We start from the raw sequence: 15,738 nt of genomic DNA, 5'->3' as shown, positions 1-15,738 counted from the left end.
ATCGTCTAATGAGTTTACTGCTCGCTGTGTGTATCACCTGTTTGTCAAAGCCGTGCTCCCCTCCTCCCTCCTCCTCCTCTGAGGTGAGTCCATGGTCCTCTTCAGCTGAGAGCCCCGCTAGAGTATCGCTCATTGGGAAAGGCTCTGTGTAGGCACTGCAACATCAGGGAGAGGAGAGGGACATTACATTCACTGGCAAAGGTTTTACTATAGATGCTGCAAGAATGCAAAAAAGACACATTCAAGCTTGCTGTTCATTTTTCAATTCACCTATCCCCTTGCCCTTGCGTGTATTATCCTCTCCGCTGTGTGTGTGTGTCCTACAGTAGTAACATGGATGACTGAAGCCAGATTGCCGGGACATTAACAGCATGAGTAGAAGCGTATGTTTGGGGTCTTGCTGTGAACAGGTTCATCACAGCAAGACAGACCAGACACACACACACACACTGTTAGAAGTACTGTGCTGTACCTATATACACACAGATACAGTGTGATGGAACCACACACACACATTTCGGTAGAGGATATAATGAGTATGTTATATTTAAGCAATAAGGCTCAAGGGGGTGTGGAATATGGCCAATATACCACGGCTAAGGGCTGTTCTTTAGCACGATGCAACGCAGAGATCCTGGATACAGCCCTTAGCCGTGGTATATTGGCCATATACCACATAACCCCGAGGGGCCTTATTGCTATTATAAACTGGTTACCAACTTAATTAGAGCAGTAAAAATACATGTTTTAACATACCCCTGATATACGGTCTGATATACCTCGGCTGTCAGCCAATAAGCATTCAAGGCTCGAGCCATCCAGTTTATAATGACGACTATAACAGATCACCCTGTAGAGACAGAGGCTATTACAGACCTGTACTGCATCTATACCCTCTCAGCCCCTGAGTACCAAAGGTTAAAAGAGTTCCTAGCTGGACTTCATATTCACCAAGACACAGTCATCCTTCATCTTGCCCTTACCACCACTGTAGGCTCTCACACAGGACCCGGTGCTATTGGCTGGGCTGGAGGAGCATTACTCATCTGTGACCTCCCTTTATCCCCCCCCCCCCTGAGGGGCCAGATCACACTGGGGGTCCCTGTTGATGGTGATAGGGCTAGAGAGTGTCTGTGAACCTTTGAGTCCTAGGAGCTCATAGTTACTATATAGCTGGGCTATCTAAAATAGAGTTATACATTTTCTTGCGATCAAAACTGTTTCAGCTTTTGCAGTGTGCCATAGATCATCACCATCCTCAGCTTCTCCAATGATATAGTGCTGTTTAAATAGGAGGCCTAGGCTACTAAAGGCATACTCTCTATCCCCCAGTGTCTGGGTACAGGAGTCTTTTCTTGTGCAACCTCTGTTATAATGGTTTCCTTTCATACTCGAATTCCACGTTTAGTGCAAATATGTTTAGTTGGTTCCATACAGTATGTGTTAGACATATACACTGAGTGTTAAAAACATAAGGAACTCTTTCCATAACATACACTGACCAGGTGAGTCCAGTTGAAAGCTATGATCCCTCATTGATGTCACTTGTTAAATCCACTTCAATCAGTGTAGATGAAGGGGAGGAGATGGGTTAAAGAAGGATTTCTAAGCCTTGAGACAAATGAGACATGGATTGTGTATGTGTGCCATTCAGAGGGTGAATGGGCAAGACAAAGTATTGAAGTGTCTTTGAACGGGGCATGGTAGTAGGTGCAACGGTTTCTGTTTTTTTTTTCATGCTCAACCGTTTCCCATGTTTAGGCAACTTGTTTGCTGTTTAGTCCTTGGAGGACCTCTTGTCTGTTTCAAATCTCCAGTACCTGTCAAGAGTTATGGGAGCGGGCACAGTCCTGTAGTCATGACATCATCCTGCAAGGGCGGCAATATTATAAAGGAGTCAACTGTGAATAGGGAATTAAATTACATTTATTTTATGAACGGGTTCCGATGAAGATTATGTCTGCTTATTATTAAGTATTTTGGAAACCTGCCTTTTACATTGATTACTGGTTATGTGATTCATTGTAATTTTGACAGTGGTATGTCCCAGGCAGGGATTAAGTGATTTTAAGCGTCTGTTTTGATCTCCGGCAGATTTGGTGTGGTAAACGTGAGGCGAGGCTGACGTGAGCATGGCATACCTCAACCTGAGTCTCAATGGGATAGACAGGTTTGCTTGCTCCAAGTAATTTCCTTTTCATTGAAGTATTATTGAGCAGTTTGAAATATTTGTGATTATTTGTAAATATTGCCAATTGCACATGTGGACCATCATATTCAACTATTAGTAAAAGCTTAACTTCTCCACCTGATCCTACATCACAATGCTCAGTTTGTCCTATAATATCTCATAGTACTATCCTTTCTCTGCCAGCGTCTAGGCACACGGGACATAATTGGGCTCATATAGCAATACAGCAGTCGAGAGCTACATTAGTGACAATATGTATAAACCATTACTGAACAGTTAGATTGAAATACTAGCATTTCAGTGCCCACTGAGGGTAATTTCTCACCAGAGTCACCAAGAGTGATTTCCTGCTCAACCTCTGTTATAATAGGAAGCCCAAATGTAATGGTTTATTATCTTGATTTATTCCACATTCAAAATTCAAAAATGTTTCCCTGGTTCCATATGTAATATATGTCCTCAATCACACTATATAATTTTGCTATCACTAAAACTGCTTCCTACGAAGAATACTTGAAAGACTTTAAAATGCTCATTACACGGCAATATAATTATGCCAGCAATCTCTTTGCCTTTGCAACCAGTGTCTTCTTTAATACCTGGGAGTTAAATCTAATGTGACAAATTCAAAAGTGATTTTCTATTAAAAGCCCTATATGTCCCCCTTTTCCAAGGATTAGATGGGGCATGTAATATGTAAAACATTCCCGAGTATTCAAATATGTATTAGATGCAATCAGAAGGGTATTTTCTGTCTTCGTAATAATACTATTAAAGAAAATAGGAATACGGTCATTAGTCGACTCGACATGGGAGATGTAAACGCAGATGTGGATTTAAAAACATAACCGTTTGAAATTGTTTCGAGCTGCTTATGTTGATCATTATGTGTGATCTACGGCTGTTGTGCTGCTCGTTGTCTGACAGTGTTGTATGAGGTAGGATGCTTAGAGCCTGTCCCCTGACTGTGACTGCCATGATAAGGCATCAACGCAAACAACAGGAGAGCATCTGACAGGCTATTTCTCTATTGAGTGGGACCTGGTGTTGTCATACTGTGAGAACCCTGCTTAAATGGTCCAGACTGGATCCCGCTGGACTCTTTCACAGTAACCCCTCCTCTGTTCTACCAGTGAAGACAACAACAGCACATTGTAGTTGTAGGTCGGACCTAACATTCCTGACAACACCACACCTCGTCTTGTTGTTCCAGTCCTGGGGGAGTCTGGGAACATACACCCTGCCTCGCCCTCACACCCCACGCCACTCCGTCTTCCCCCTACCCCTCAGTCCTGTCTCCCTCGCTCCCTCTGCCCTTGTCTTGCATTTCCTGTAAACAGCAGGGTGGAGTGTAAGCCTATAAGGCAGGACTCTTCCTCCCTGGGGATTACCTGGCAATGACCTCAGAGGGCCTGGCTCCAGGCCTGCTGTAGCCCACGCCCTGCCCTGCCGCCCCATAGCCCTGCCGCACCAGAGACCGCCCAGCCACCACGGTAACAGTGGACAGCCACCACCCTCTACAACAATGCACTCAGGACGTCTCTCTGAGCAGAACTAACACAGCACAGAGGCAGAGAGGAACTACAAAGGAGAGGATACACTAGAGGCTGCACTAGGGAATTGCCAATCATACTGCTGTATCCCAAGGTCCACTTTAAGCCTTTTACCATAAGAGAAAATAATTCTCTCTCTCTCTTGCTCTCGCTCTCTCTCTAAGACTAAAAACATAAGTTAAATGACTACAGCAGCAAAATTATATTCAAACTATTGTGGTTTGGTCTGTTGCGGGGTTATTCCAGTGGGACGACATTAGTTAATTGGTGCTGTTGATCTGACTGGTACTGCAGTGTACAGAAAGTCACAGAGCACATTGATTGCCCCCTGAGTCAAACACAAGGACCGCCAACACACCTTCCTTGCCAACGAGGTTAGCAAGACAGTCTCAGTCAAACTCAATGAGTTTCAGCTCTGAACCAGCAGAAACCTAGTTTAAACAGGCAGGCAAGCACATTCATTAATAGCTGCATATATTCTAACTTTACATTTCTTTATCCTGCTTATGTTTACACTTACAAACAAAATGTGATTTTCTTTGCCTTTCTCTGCTAAACAGTGTTTGAACTGGACATGAATCAAACGTGGTGTAAAATGTTGTATGCTGTTGTAGCTGACTTTGTGGTAACTATTTGCCTTATTTTGCCTTGTCTCATTTCCGCCCACTGTCCCTTGGTCCCTCTGCCCTCAACAGTCCCGATCCTCTCTGTTGGGCGGCGAGAGAAGAGTGTTAAGTTAACTTCTGAATACATGCTCAATAAATCACCCTGCCATCATCGGCCCGCAGGGCTAGGACAGTAGCAATGTCAACCCCTCAGCAAGAGCTTAGCAGGAAAACATACACACGAATGCACACACACAAACACATATGCACGCACGCACGCAGGCACACACACACACACACACACACACACACACACACACACACACACACACACACACACACACACACACACACACACACACACACACACACACACACACAAAACAGACACAGCATCCCTGGCAACAGAAGTCTATCCAGGAAGAATGCAGCCGAGGCGACAGGACAGATAGGCCCCTTTAGATCAGTTAGGTTCCAGACTTCTAGCAAACAATGAGCCCAATCGATAACGTCACCAGCAGAAAAAGATCCTGCTCTGGGGGACTATTGTCTGAGAAATGGAGGAGATTCAAACGTGTGGCACATTGGTTTCCAACAAACTCCAGATAAACAGTGAGGTCATTGATCGTGATAGGGAATGGTATTCATCCACGGAGACTCGCAGTGCCTATGAAGTCGACAATAAGCCTGGTTTTGTGAGAAAGGCTTCCCTATGAGAAGACATGCAGGCTTTTAGCCTCTTCTAAAAGAGAATGTGCATGGAACTATGGGTCAAATATACATTGGAAATAAGCAACATAATAAACTGTGAATCAAAATATACAATAATTGCATAATACAACTCTCGATCTAAAATGTCAAAATAAAAATAATGAATTCAAATTATCAATATACTGTAAGTGTGAAATAAGCAACTTTGCATGAAGCAACCATAAATGGCAGCTGTGGCAATTTCCAAGGAACTGGTGTGAAAATGCATTTTCTTTTAAATGTTAAGAGGCCTGTAGTAATGGCCAGTCCCTATAAACGCACACCAGCCATCAAACAGGTGTCTAATTGTGACTGTGGGTGGCCTGAGATGGCTGTAGAGAGTGGTGGCAGAGACCAACGAGAGGGACATTTTGTCCTACAGTAGCAGGTCCCAGTGATTGATCCTCCTATCTCTATCTCTCTCTGCTGTAAATCTCTCCATCCCTCCAGGGCTCAATCACAGAGAGGCACTCAGGGAAACCACCTTTAATAAAAGCGATCCTAAACTTAACCACAAATGTCAGGGACAAGAGAGCAATTAAACCAACCCACTCTTACTCCTCCCCCTTCTTTCTCGTTTTCTGACATCACTTTGTCTCATTTCCATGGCTCTCCCTCTCTTTCTTCCTCCACTTTCTGTTCCTCATCACGCCTTTCCCTCCCTCTCTTTCTAGCACCCACTTTCTCTCTCATCTTTTGTAATCCAAGTCCCCTTGTCCTGCTTTCTACAGTACCTCTCTCTCTCCCTCTCTTTCTCCCTCTCTCCCACCTGTCCACCCACCCACCCACCCACCCACCCACCCACCCACCCACCCACACACCCACCCACACACTCTCTCTCACTTTTAATTTTAACCCATAATTACTTCTATTGTGAATAAACCTGAGCTCTGTCTACGGTGTTCAGTCTGTGAGCTTCTTCCATCCCCTCAGACACACTATGAAGCGAACACCAGATGCGACCCTGAAATCCAGGAAATGAGAAAGCGGGATAAGCTCTCCCACAAGCATTGACCATCTTCCCAAACTGAACGAGCCTCGTCAAATCTGGCTGCTCATCTCTCACAGAACATAACACTCTCCAAGAAATCTGGTCAGCCAGGAGCTGATGTTCATTTGAGCTACAGTTATCTTGAAGCTGGTCTGGAGATTTGCAATGTTGAAGTGATGCAGCCTGGCCAAACCAGTCCACTGGATGACAGGGGAGAGTGGTTATGGGGAAGAGCCCTCTCTGCCGACTAGGGTTGCGAAATTCTGGTAACTTAAAACAATTCCAAGTTTTTCAGAAATCACAGTAGGAGGATTTCAGGATTTCATGCTTATTCCCTCCTGATTCTAGGAATCATCCAACTGTGATTTCCAGTGAATTTTGGGAAAGTCTCCGGAATTTTGCAACCCTACTGCAGACTGTACACTATCTTTTTCAGTTCAGATGACCACTGAAGAGGCCCAACATCCGTGGTTGTGAATTTGTTTTCCTGTATTACTGTACCTCTCAGGCTCCTGCTCAGGTGACTGGGGTTTGCTGTCGATCCCAGGGAAGCTGTTCATATCCACATAACCATCGTTGTCATTAGAGGGGGCCACTATGCGTTTGGGGTCCTCAAAGAAATCTGTGACTTTCATGGATCTGGTTGGTCTCCCGCCAGGACGGATCTGGATGTTCTCATAGTCAGAGCTCATAGCTGGGATGTTCTCATATTCAGACGTGTCTGCACTGGGGAAGGAGATAGAGCGGGGTTTGGTCAGGGGAGGGGCATGAGGGGGCGGCGGGAGCGCTCCTCGAAGGACTCCACCCTGGACACGCCCCTGCTACCATAGGCTTTAGGTTCTTCTTTCCTGAGGTCTTTGTAGAGCATGAAGGTGGAGGGAAGGTCTGGAGGGCGCTGCTGGGGCTTCACCATACGAGACTGGGACTGAGGGGAGCCAGTGCTCCTGCGCTCCAGTTCCAGGAGTCTTGTTGGGCCATGGTGGCTGGACTCAGAGGAGGAGCGCGAGGAGCGTATGCTCCCGTCACCAAAGCCTTTAGTGTCCGTTTTCCTCTTGAACTTCAGGGTCAGGAAGCGCTTGAATGAGGACTTCTTCTTCTTGGGCTTGTTGTCTGTGGACTCAGGAGAGACGCTGATCAGGAGGGATGGGGAGCTCTTAGTGACCGGTCTCTTGGTGATGATAGCCAGCTCAAAGGGAGGTGGGATGTCCACCAGAGAGGTTGGCATGGAGACATCGCTGGACGACTGGTGGCTCCGCTGAGAGAAGCTTCCTGAAGAAGTGCTAAAACATGGCAGAGAGAGGGTGTCATCTGTCCTTTTCATCCTGCCATCATCCTTCAGGGATTGGTCGGCCTCTATGTGAGCTCCCAATGACAGTTCTCGACCCTCTGCGGAGTATGAGTTTGGGTATAGTAAGAAGGGGCGTGGCTTCAGAGAGGGGATGAGTCTGTTGACCTCAGGCTGCTCAGGACGTCGCAGAGGTTCTCCGTTCTGGTCTAAGGCCACAGTACAGTAGTCATAAGTACTCTGGTACTCTGATGTCTCCTCAGGAACTGTCTCAGGGACATAACCCGAAACCTTCCCAGAGTAGGAGCGCGACCGCGTCACAATGCTCTTCCGGTCCAGAGACATAAAGTTCTCCCCCTCAGAGTCAAAGCCGGCCTCCTCATAGATGTGCTCGTCGCTGTCTGAGTCTGAGTCATCGTGATAAGGTACAATGTGGCAGTCTAGCTCCTCTATGTCCTCCTCGAAGGCCTCTGTGGTGTGGGCGAACACCACCCTGTTGGTGAGCTCTGGGGTCCGTGTCCGGTCCAGGTCTGCTGGCACTGTGATGTTACACAGCCTGAGACGGGGCTGGCAGCTGTTCCGCTGGCTGGAGAAAGCCTGCTCACGCTTGGCTGTTCTCTCTCTCACACTCCTCCCTCTGATCTGCTTCCTCTCCGTGTCATCCGTCTCATCATCGTCCCCTATCTCCACATAGTCCTCTGATGAGGCACCGTCCAGCTGCTGAAAGTCATGTGCCTCGGGGCAGAGGGAGTCATCGATATCTGCGTATTCATCCACATCCTCTATGGCTGTTTCTATGTGTTGGGAGGATTGTTCAGGAGTGTCCTGGACCTCTCTCTCTAGCTCTTCCACATCGTCTGATGACAAATAATAAGGCTCTTGGTTAGAGGTGCCTGCTGTGTCCATCTCCTTTGCAGTGTGTGGTTTGTCACCACAGAATGTATCATCGTGATTCACCTCAGGGTAGGCGGCGCTCATCCTGTCAGCAGGCACTGCCTCGATGACAGAGTATGGCCCAAACACATCCTCAGTGCTGCCAGAGAAACGGAAATGGCCAGAGGGGTCCTTGGTGGCACGCTCAGGCTGCCACACACCTGTGTCACCGGGCTCACCAGTGTCACATGTATAAACAGGCTCATCTGAGGGGCCAATCACATCGTAGGGATACTCCTCGCCGACGGGTGGGAGTGTACAGCAGTGTGCTCCCAGTAAGAGATCCTCTGCTTCCTCTTCAGCCTCATCAGTGGGTACCTTACACTTTAAATATTCACCACCAGGTGAGCTGACTTCCTCTTCAAGCCCAATGTCAGTGTCTGCAGCAGGCTGACTAGGGGTGGTCCCATGATCATGATCTTCGGTGTCTGGTTCTTCAACATCTTCTTCTGGGTACCCTATAGGTTTATCAGATGTTTCAGTCTCCTCAGCTAAACTCTGATTATCTTCCTCCTCCGCGTTGATTCCCCCCCTTTCCTCATCTCCTCTCTCACACAGAAACACATTGTCACTCTCAGGTAGGTTCAAGTCATCTGCTGCAGTACAGTCTATCTCCTCTGCAGCAATGTGAGTGTCAGATGAACCAGTGTTTTCCATTTCAGATGCATTGTTCTCTCTCTCTATCTCATCCCCCTCCTGCTCATTCTCCTTCTCACCATAATCTGTGATGCCATTGTCATGAAGGATTTCCTCTGGTGCTGCTTCCTCCTGGTTGTGATCTGTGGAGTGGGGTATGGGGTCCTCTGACCCTTCCTGGTGGTCCTTAGGTTCCCCCTCTGAGGAGATCAAGTCTCCATTGCTCAAACCATGAGGGGGGCATTGCTCTTCCTCTGTCTCAGATGAGGAGGGTCTGGCCATTGCAGCGGTGGGAGGTTTGGGACCCTGGGTAGAGGGACAAGGCTTTGACATCAGTTTGGACTGCACCTTGATCGTTAGGTGACTCCTGATCTTTGGTCGGGGAACTTGGAGTCGCTTCTGTAAATCTGGAAAGGAAATGACAGAAAGTGTGATTCATTGCAGTTCAAATACAATGTTCAACCTCAATGGTAGTTGAAGTAGTAGTTGAAGGTGCAATATCCTACCTAGAATCATCTATCATTAACCTTTTATACATTTGGTTGGCTTTTGGATGTATGGATATAAAACAAGCAACCCCTTAGCCTTGTCTTTATTTGGTAAGAGAAAGGCTGCAGATATGTCTCAAACTCCATGACATGCAGATGGCTAGAGGGGACGCATCTACAGGAAAAACAACACACCCATAGGGAACATACTGTAGGAACAATAACATCTACCTGAGTGGAATACAGAGACGTATTGCATGCTCTACACTTTACAGCTTATAGGGCATGATCATAATGAAATGACATGTGGAGACAGACATAAACAAACTTTCATTGTCTTTTACCTCTATGTCAAAGTCCCCTGTTTAGAAAATCAGATACTGTATGCAGCATGTACCTCACAGTCAAGTCCAGTGTTTTCTACCAACTTGCTTTGAAGGGTGGAAAACCTGTCAAAGATAGCTGACTGGTTGATAAGTCTTTTGGTGAAACACACCCTTACTTAACAAAACTTATACACCCCTGGTCTCTTCCTGTTATTTAGTACCTGCCCTGACGCACATCCTATTAAACTTTGTGTGCACTCTGTACTCTACCTCCTTGTCCATCTGTCTGCCTCTCTGTCTCTGTGTACGTGTCTGGCTGTCTGTCTTATCTGTCTGTCTGTCTGTCTGTCTGTCTGTCTGTCTGTCTGTCTGTCTGTCTGTCTGTCTGTCTTATCTGTCCCTCCCTCCCTCCCTCCCTCCCTCCCTCCCTCCCTCCCTCCCTCCCTCCCTCCCTCCCTCCCTCCCTCCCTCCCTCCCTCCCTGTCTGTCTGTCTGTCTGTCTGCCTCTACCTGACGTCTGTCTGTCTGTTTCTGTCTCTCTCTCTCTCTCTCTCTCTCCCTGTTGTTTTCCAACACTGCTTAATTAACTATTCCAGCAGACTCCCATTGAAGAACTCGACGCAGGAAGTCCACGAAGGAAGGACATTAACAGCGTGCCCTCACTCCTCCATGAACCCTTCTAGGAGTACAAATTCTAACAACACAAATTGACTTCCTTTTTGTCATTCTTCCCCTGACACACACACACACACACACACACACACACACACACACACGCACACACACTTTTTCTGAAAAGGTCCTTTCAGTGGGAAAAATAACAATAAAACAGAGAAAAAACAAACTTCCAGTCCCACAAAGTCATTCTGCAAACAACAGGATATGAATTACGCAACAAGAATTCAATTAAAACAAAAGGTTGAAAAACAAAGGAAAGATAGAAAAATAGGACCATGACTGTGCCAAGCTTACAGGATAATCATGAAATATCCCCCATCACATAATAACAACAATTCTAGAAAATACTCTGTGAATAGGCCAATCACCACAGTGCAGTAGAAATGCAGTAGAGCTACCTTTGGCTTCACCTCTAAACTGGCATAAATAATCCCATCATACTGTACCTCATACAGTATAACCGATATAGGATTTTCGGATCCAATACGGATTCCGATTTTAGAGTGGAAATATTCACCGATATATCGCCCGACATTTTCATAATTATAGCTGGAATTCAAAATATACCTTTTTTTCTGTATGGATTGCGTTTAATAGCATGCCACATGAATCGCCCGAACAGCCCAAGGACAGAACTACACAAACTGGTTCACCTATTATGGTTAATTGACTTTAATTCTGCAATGGCTGTTATCTCACCCAAAGTGAGATTTGACACCCTATTAGTTGATCTATCAAAGAAAAGGAAAAATGTCCTTTAAAAAAGAACAACTAATCGAAACAATAACCTGTTTGGTCTCTGATCCTGTAGTGATTTTAGTTATTCAATTTGTTCTCCAATGCTATTTCAAGTGGTGTAGTAAAAAAATACATTTGTTTAACACAAAATTGAGAAATGCTAAATCTCTTTTGCTCTCTCTCTCTCTCACACACACACACACACATACACCCACACTTGGAGTATCCTTTATGTAAACACAGTAAGTAGATGAGTAGGCTATATCAGGCTCCCAATTAATTTTCTTGAATATGCATCGTCACTTGAATTTTAGCCTACATACCTGTGTTCATTTTGGGACATCATCCGCTATAGCAACCGAGAGTTATCCACGTGTTTTTTTTTCAAACGCAGGAATCAACCGCCACAATATGTCCACAGGTTCTGTGAACTTATCCCAAATTCATGTTGAAAGTATTCAAGTGGTCTAATTTCAACATTTCACAATTTTCTCTGGTTGTTTTTCCAAGTACTGGCTACTACTCTGTCAAGGTAGTAGCTGTTTGCCTACAGAACCGGCATCCCCTTTCTTTAGCTGATGCGCGACTGGTGCGCTCGCGAAGTATACCGGAGGCGCTCTGTCGCGCATCCTGAGAAGGAAGGTCTATTTCGCGGACATGGAACACTGACCAAACCCACTTCATCCACATTCAACTCAATACAATTTTTGCATTTCGAATTACAATAGCTATACACGTACACCATAAATTCATGTATTACAAATGAGCAAATCGTTTTTTATAAATTGCAAATTATTTGTGTCCTATTTGCCTACCTGAAATTGATTTATTTGGATTTGCTAGAACTTTCATGTATTTGACACGTCAGTACAGAGTTGGATGCATTGAATGTGTAAGTATCCCAGGCTATAAGCTTAATGAGACATTGTTCATATTAACAGGGTCGTTTTTAAGCATCTGGTTTCAGTGTCTCAAATTATTCACATATGACTAAAACAAATGTGCATTTGAATACGAACAGTAGCTTTCTTTTTCATTATTGATATCTTTATTGATATAGAATGAACATAATTTGAATCTGAGATAGGACTGAGTACTAATCAGTTTGATAAAAACGTGTGCTGTAATACCTAATATTCCAGAACATATTTGTCCCTAAAACATTTCCAGAATGCTATGAACTCTAAAGTTCCCCAAAACAGTTTCTAAAAACAGTTTCTAAAAACAGTTCCCCAAAACAGTTTCTAAAAACAGTTTCTAAAAAACAGTTTCTAAAACAGTTTCTAAAAACAGTTCCCCAAAACAGTTTCTAAAAACAGTTTCTAAAAACAGTTTCTAAACACAGTTCCCCAAAAAAGTTTCTAAAAACAGTTTCTAAAACAGTTTCTAAAAACAGTTCCCCAAAAGAGTTTCTAAAAACAGTTTCTTTGGGACACCAAAAGCGTTTGCTATTGGCCCGACTTCCTGGCTCAGCATCTGTTGTATGATTGGAGGAAAGCAACCCTTTAAAAACCTCTCTTCATAACAGGAAACCTCTCTCCCTGTTTCCTGTACAACAGGCAACACTTCCTTAGCAACAGATGGACAAGGTTGGCAACATTAACCCCTTGGGTAGGCTAATGTGGGATGATTGAGTGGTGCTGTGGCTCAAGGAAAGCCAAACTTACAGTAATCTCCAACTGAGACTCAGACTCGGGCTGTTCAAGGACACAGAGACGTCCTGAAACACAGGGGGAGACTGGGATAGTCAACCACCTGGGGCCTCTTTTTTTGGCAGCTCGCATCGCTGGTTAAACGGCCACACGTTGGGAAGGGACAATCTTACCTCTCTATTCTTTTCTTCTTCACACTTGAAGGTCAGACACTGCAGCTGATCCTCCTGGGGATAAAACAGTAGTGGATGGAAAAAAGTACAATAGAATAATCACCTTGAATCGCCGGAGGGCACATGGCCTGTGGACTGCAGAGGTATGCTATGTGTTACACGTAGCATGCTCCCCAGTCCAGATGGCTTGGTGCAGAAAGCACTGTGTGTTGCAGATCTATTAGGTCACAGTAGGTGATCCAGGTCCTTGAGACTGTATCTGAAATATGTTTTGCACCTGCTACTGTATGTGGAGTTTGTATTATGTTAAACAGGCTGATTAACTTGTGCAAAGCCTCAAATGACAACAGAGTGGAGTTTTGCTTGTTGTTGTCATGGAATATTCATGGCATATTAGCCTACTATTCAAGCTAGCCAGGTCAATGTTATATGTCAGTAGCTCAGTTGCAGTGCCTGCCCTTTTGTTATCCAGATGGAAAAGTAACTCTAAAGATAGCTCTGGCCTGGCACTGCCAGTTGTGTTTCTCTTTGGATTGTGCTGTATTCAGTGTAGCTAAATCTGACCTTTTTTGGTTTCACTATTATTTCACAAATATGATTTGCAACTGGAGGACGGGTCTTGTGTAATGTGTCATGATAGATGTGGACAGAAAAGAGAATGGGTTCAGGGGTAAATATCCCTACAGACGTAGTACAGACCATAAAACAACATGTTTTGAACTCAGGACGCACATTTCCTGGACTACGAGGGTCTGTGCAGCGCTCTATCCCACCACCTGGAACACAGGCAGAGAGAGAGAGAGAGAGAGAGAGAGAGAGAGAGAGAGAGAGAGAGAGAGAGAGAGAGAGAGAGAGAGAGAGAGAGAGAGAGAGAGAGAGAGAGAGAGAGAGAGAGAGAGAGAGGACATCAGGAAAAGCATGTCAAAGAACAAGAGAATAGCCCGGACCCCCCCCCCCATTCCCTCTGCTGCCCCAAACAGGAAAGAGATCAGGGAAAGAGGTCAGCAACTTGTTCCCAGTCCTCTAGACATATCGAGATGTTTCGTAACACCTGCTCTGCTGCACACTGGACATGGACGTGCTCAATGTTTTTGTCCCCAGTTTAAGTTGTCAGACATTATTTCTGTAATGCAGCCAAGTACTCGAAACCACCATTTTAGTTGGTATGAATTCTCACTGCCAAACATTGCACAATGTGTCCTTACTGTGTGTCCTTGATGTATTACCTGTAAAGTTCAATTCAATGGAATTATTAGCCTTGATTACACTTTAGTTGGAGAGGGTTGTAATGTACTGATGAGTGTGATTTCAGAAAGCAATCAGGGAGAAATTCTTATCTCCTTAAAATGACCTCAACACCTTTGTAATTAGTGGATGGTAAAGTGTGACGCGTCTGAAACACTGAAAGAGTATTGGCACATTTTATTGATCACAAACCTAGACAACCAATAAATCCTTTAGAGACTTGCTTGTTTGACCTGAGGTTTACACCCAAATTAAGTCACTTGAGTATTGAAGCATGGAAATGAAATGAAAATACAATCAAATTAAGACAAACCACTTCAATGAATTCAGTTGATTGCGTGTAAATTGACCTGCGTCGGATGAATATCGTGACCCAAATCCACAGAAATAGCACATCTGGCCAAAGAAGCATAGGTATTTTTCTCTATACCAAAAGTAAAATTGAAAAACCCCGGAGTCAGAAATGTGCATATACTACAGTATGCTCTCACAACAGCATAAACTAAGGACCACTACTCACATCTCCCCCAGTGACACAGCCTGGAGCACAGTATTGCAGTAAACAGGTGGACCTGGGACGTCAGCGCTTTATCAAAAAACAGCAAATACAGGCTTTATTCCCCACAGGCCCTGGAACCTCTAACCAATCAATACAGCAGGCTTGTATCACCACAGCCACCGAAACCAACCCAGATTCCATAATACCTATTGCAACAGCCTTATGTCTGGTTATTTTATTAACTGCACTGTAACCTTTGTGTTTAGTACTGGGTATAATAATTGTAGAGTTTCTCCTCAGATGTGCGGTGCTTGAGAGTTTTGTGCATTATGTCTCATTATATGGCACTTCCCTGGATTCTCTGTAATGATCTTTGTGTACAATGAAAAAGGTAAACGCCTACATACGAATTAAATGCCTCGAGCTGTGTTTCCCCAGTTAATAACAAGGTATTATTCCTGTCTGTCTAAAGGGCAGTGCCACTGTACAATGGCTGTCGAATCCCTTTGAATTAGCCGAGAGCCTGGAGAATAAGAGGTCAGCTTCTGATAACAGGCCACTTTGTTATTAGACTTTCTCTATTCATAGAGAGACAGTCCTCCAAGCTTGACTGTAAAAACAGCAATTTATAGGCTCAAAATACAACCCCTCAAGAAGCATAGTAAAAAGCGTTGTGTGTGGCCTTTAAAATAAAGCACTATGGAACAATCAAAACATTAGCCGATGGCCTTTAGCCAGATAGATTTATGAGCACTGTAAAGATCTATCCTATTGAGAGTGTTTGTGCACATACTGTATATGGCTTTATGTTTCCTCATTCTCTGCAATGTGTTTCTGTTTTTCATCGTAATAGGACTGAACAGTTACGGTTATGTCTCATGGTTCTGCCCATGATATGTGAAATCCCTAGTTGTGTTATCAGGCTCAGTATAGCCTGTGGTACTAAGGGGCGGGTCTTTGTCTGAAGGAAATATTAGGATAATGAAACAATTCCT

General features: G+C 44.6%; 1 protein-coding gene across 1 annotated transcript in view; it reads right to left on the bottom strand.

The window, feature by feature from the left end:
- Positions 1-11,779, bottom strand: part of LOC135542087 (FYVE, RhoGEF and PH domain-containing protein 5-like) — a 45,303-nt gene extending 33,524 nt beyond the window's left edge. The window contains 4 exon segments of the mRNA XM_064968738.1: positions 38-155; positions 6,592-6,853; positions 6,856-9,351; positions 11,498-11,779. Of these exon segments, the coding sequence (XP_064824810.1) occupies positions 38-155; positions 6,592-6,853; positions 6,856-9,351; positions 11,498-11,507 (2,886 nt within the window). The 5' untranslated portion in view covers positions 11,508-11,779.
- Between the last annotated feature and the right edge of the window lie 3,959 nt (positions 11,780-15,738).

This window comes from Oncorhynchus masou, chromosome 6 (genome assembly GCF_036934945.1).
Source record: "Oncorhynchus masou masou isolate Uvic2021 chromosome 6, UVic_Omas_1.1, whole genome shotgun sequence".
In the NCBI taxonomy this organism is placed as follows: domain Eukaryota; kingdom Metazoa; phylum Chordata; class Actinopteri; order Salmoniformes; family Salmonidae; genus Oncorhynchus; species Oncorhynchus masou.
Note: the sequence above shows the minus strand (reverse complement) of the source record. Positions and strands in the feature narration are given on the sequence as shown.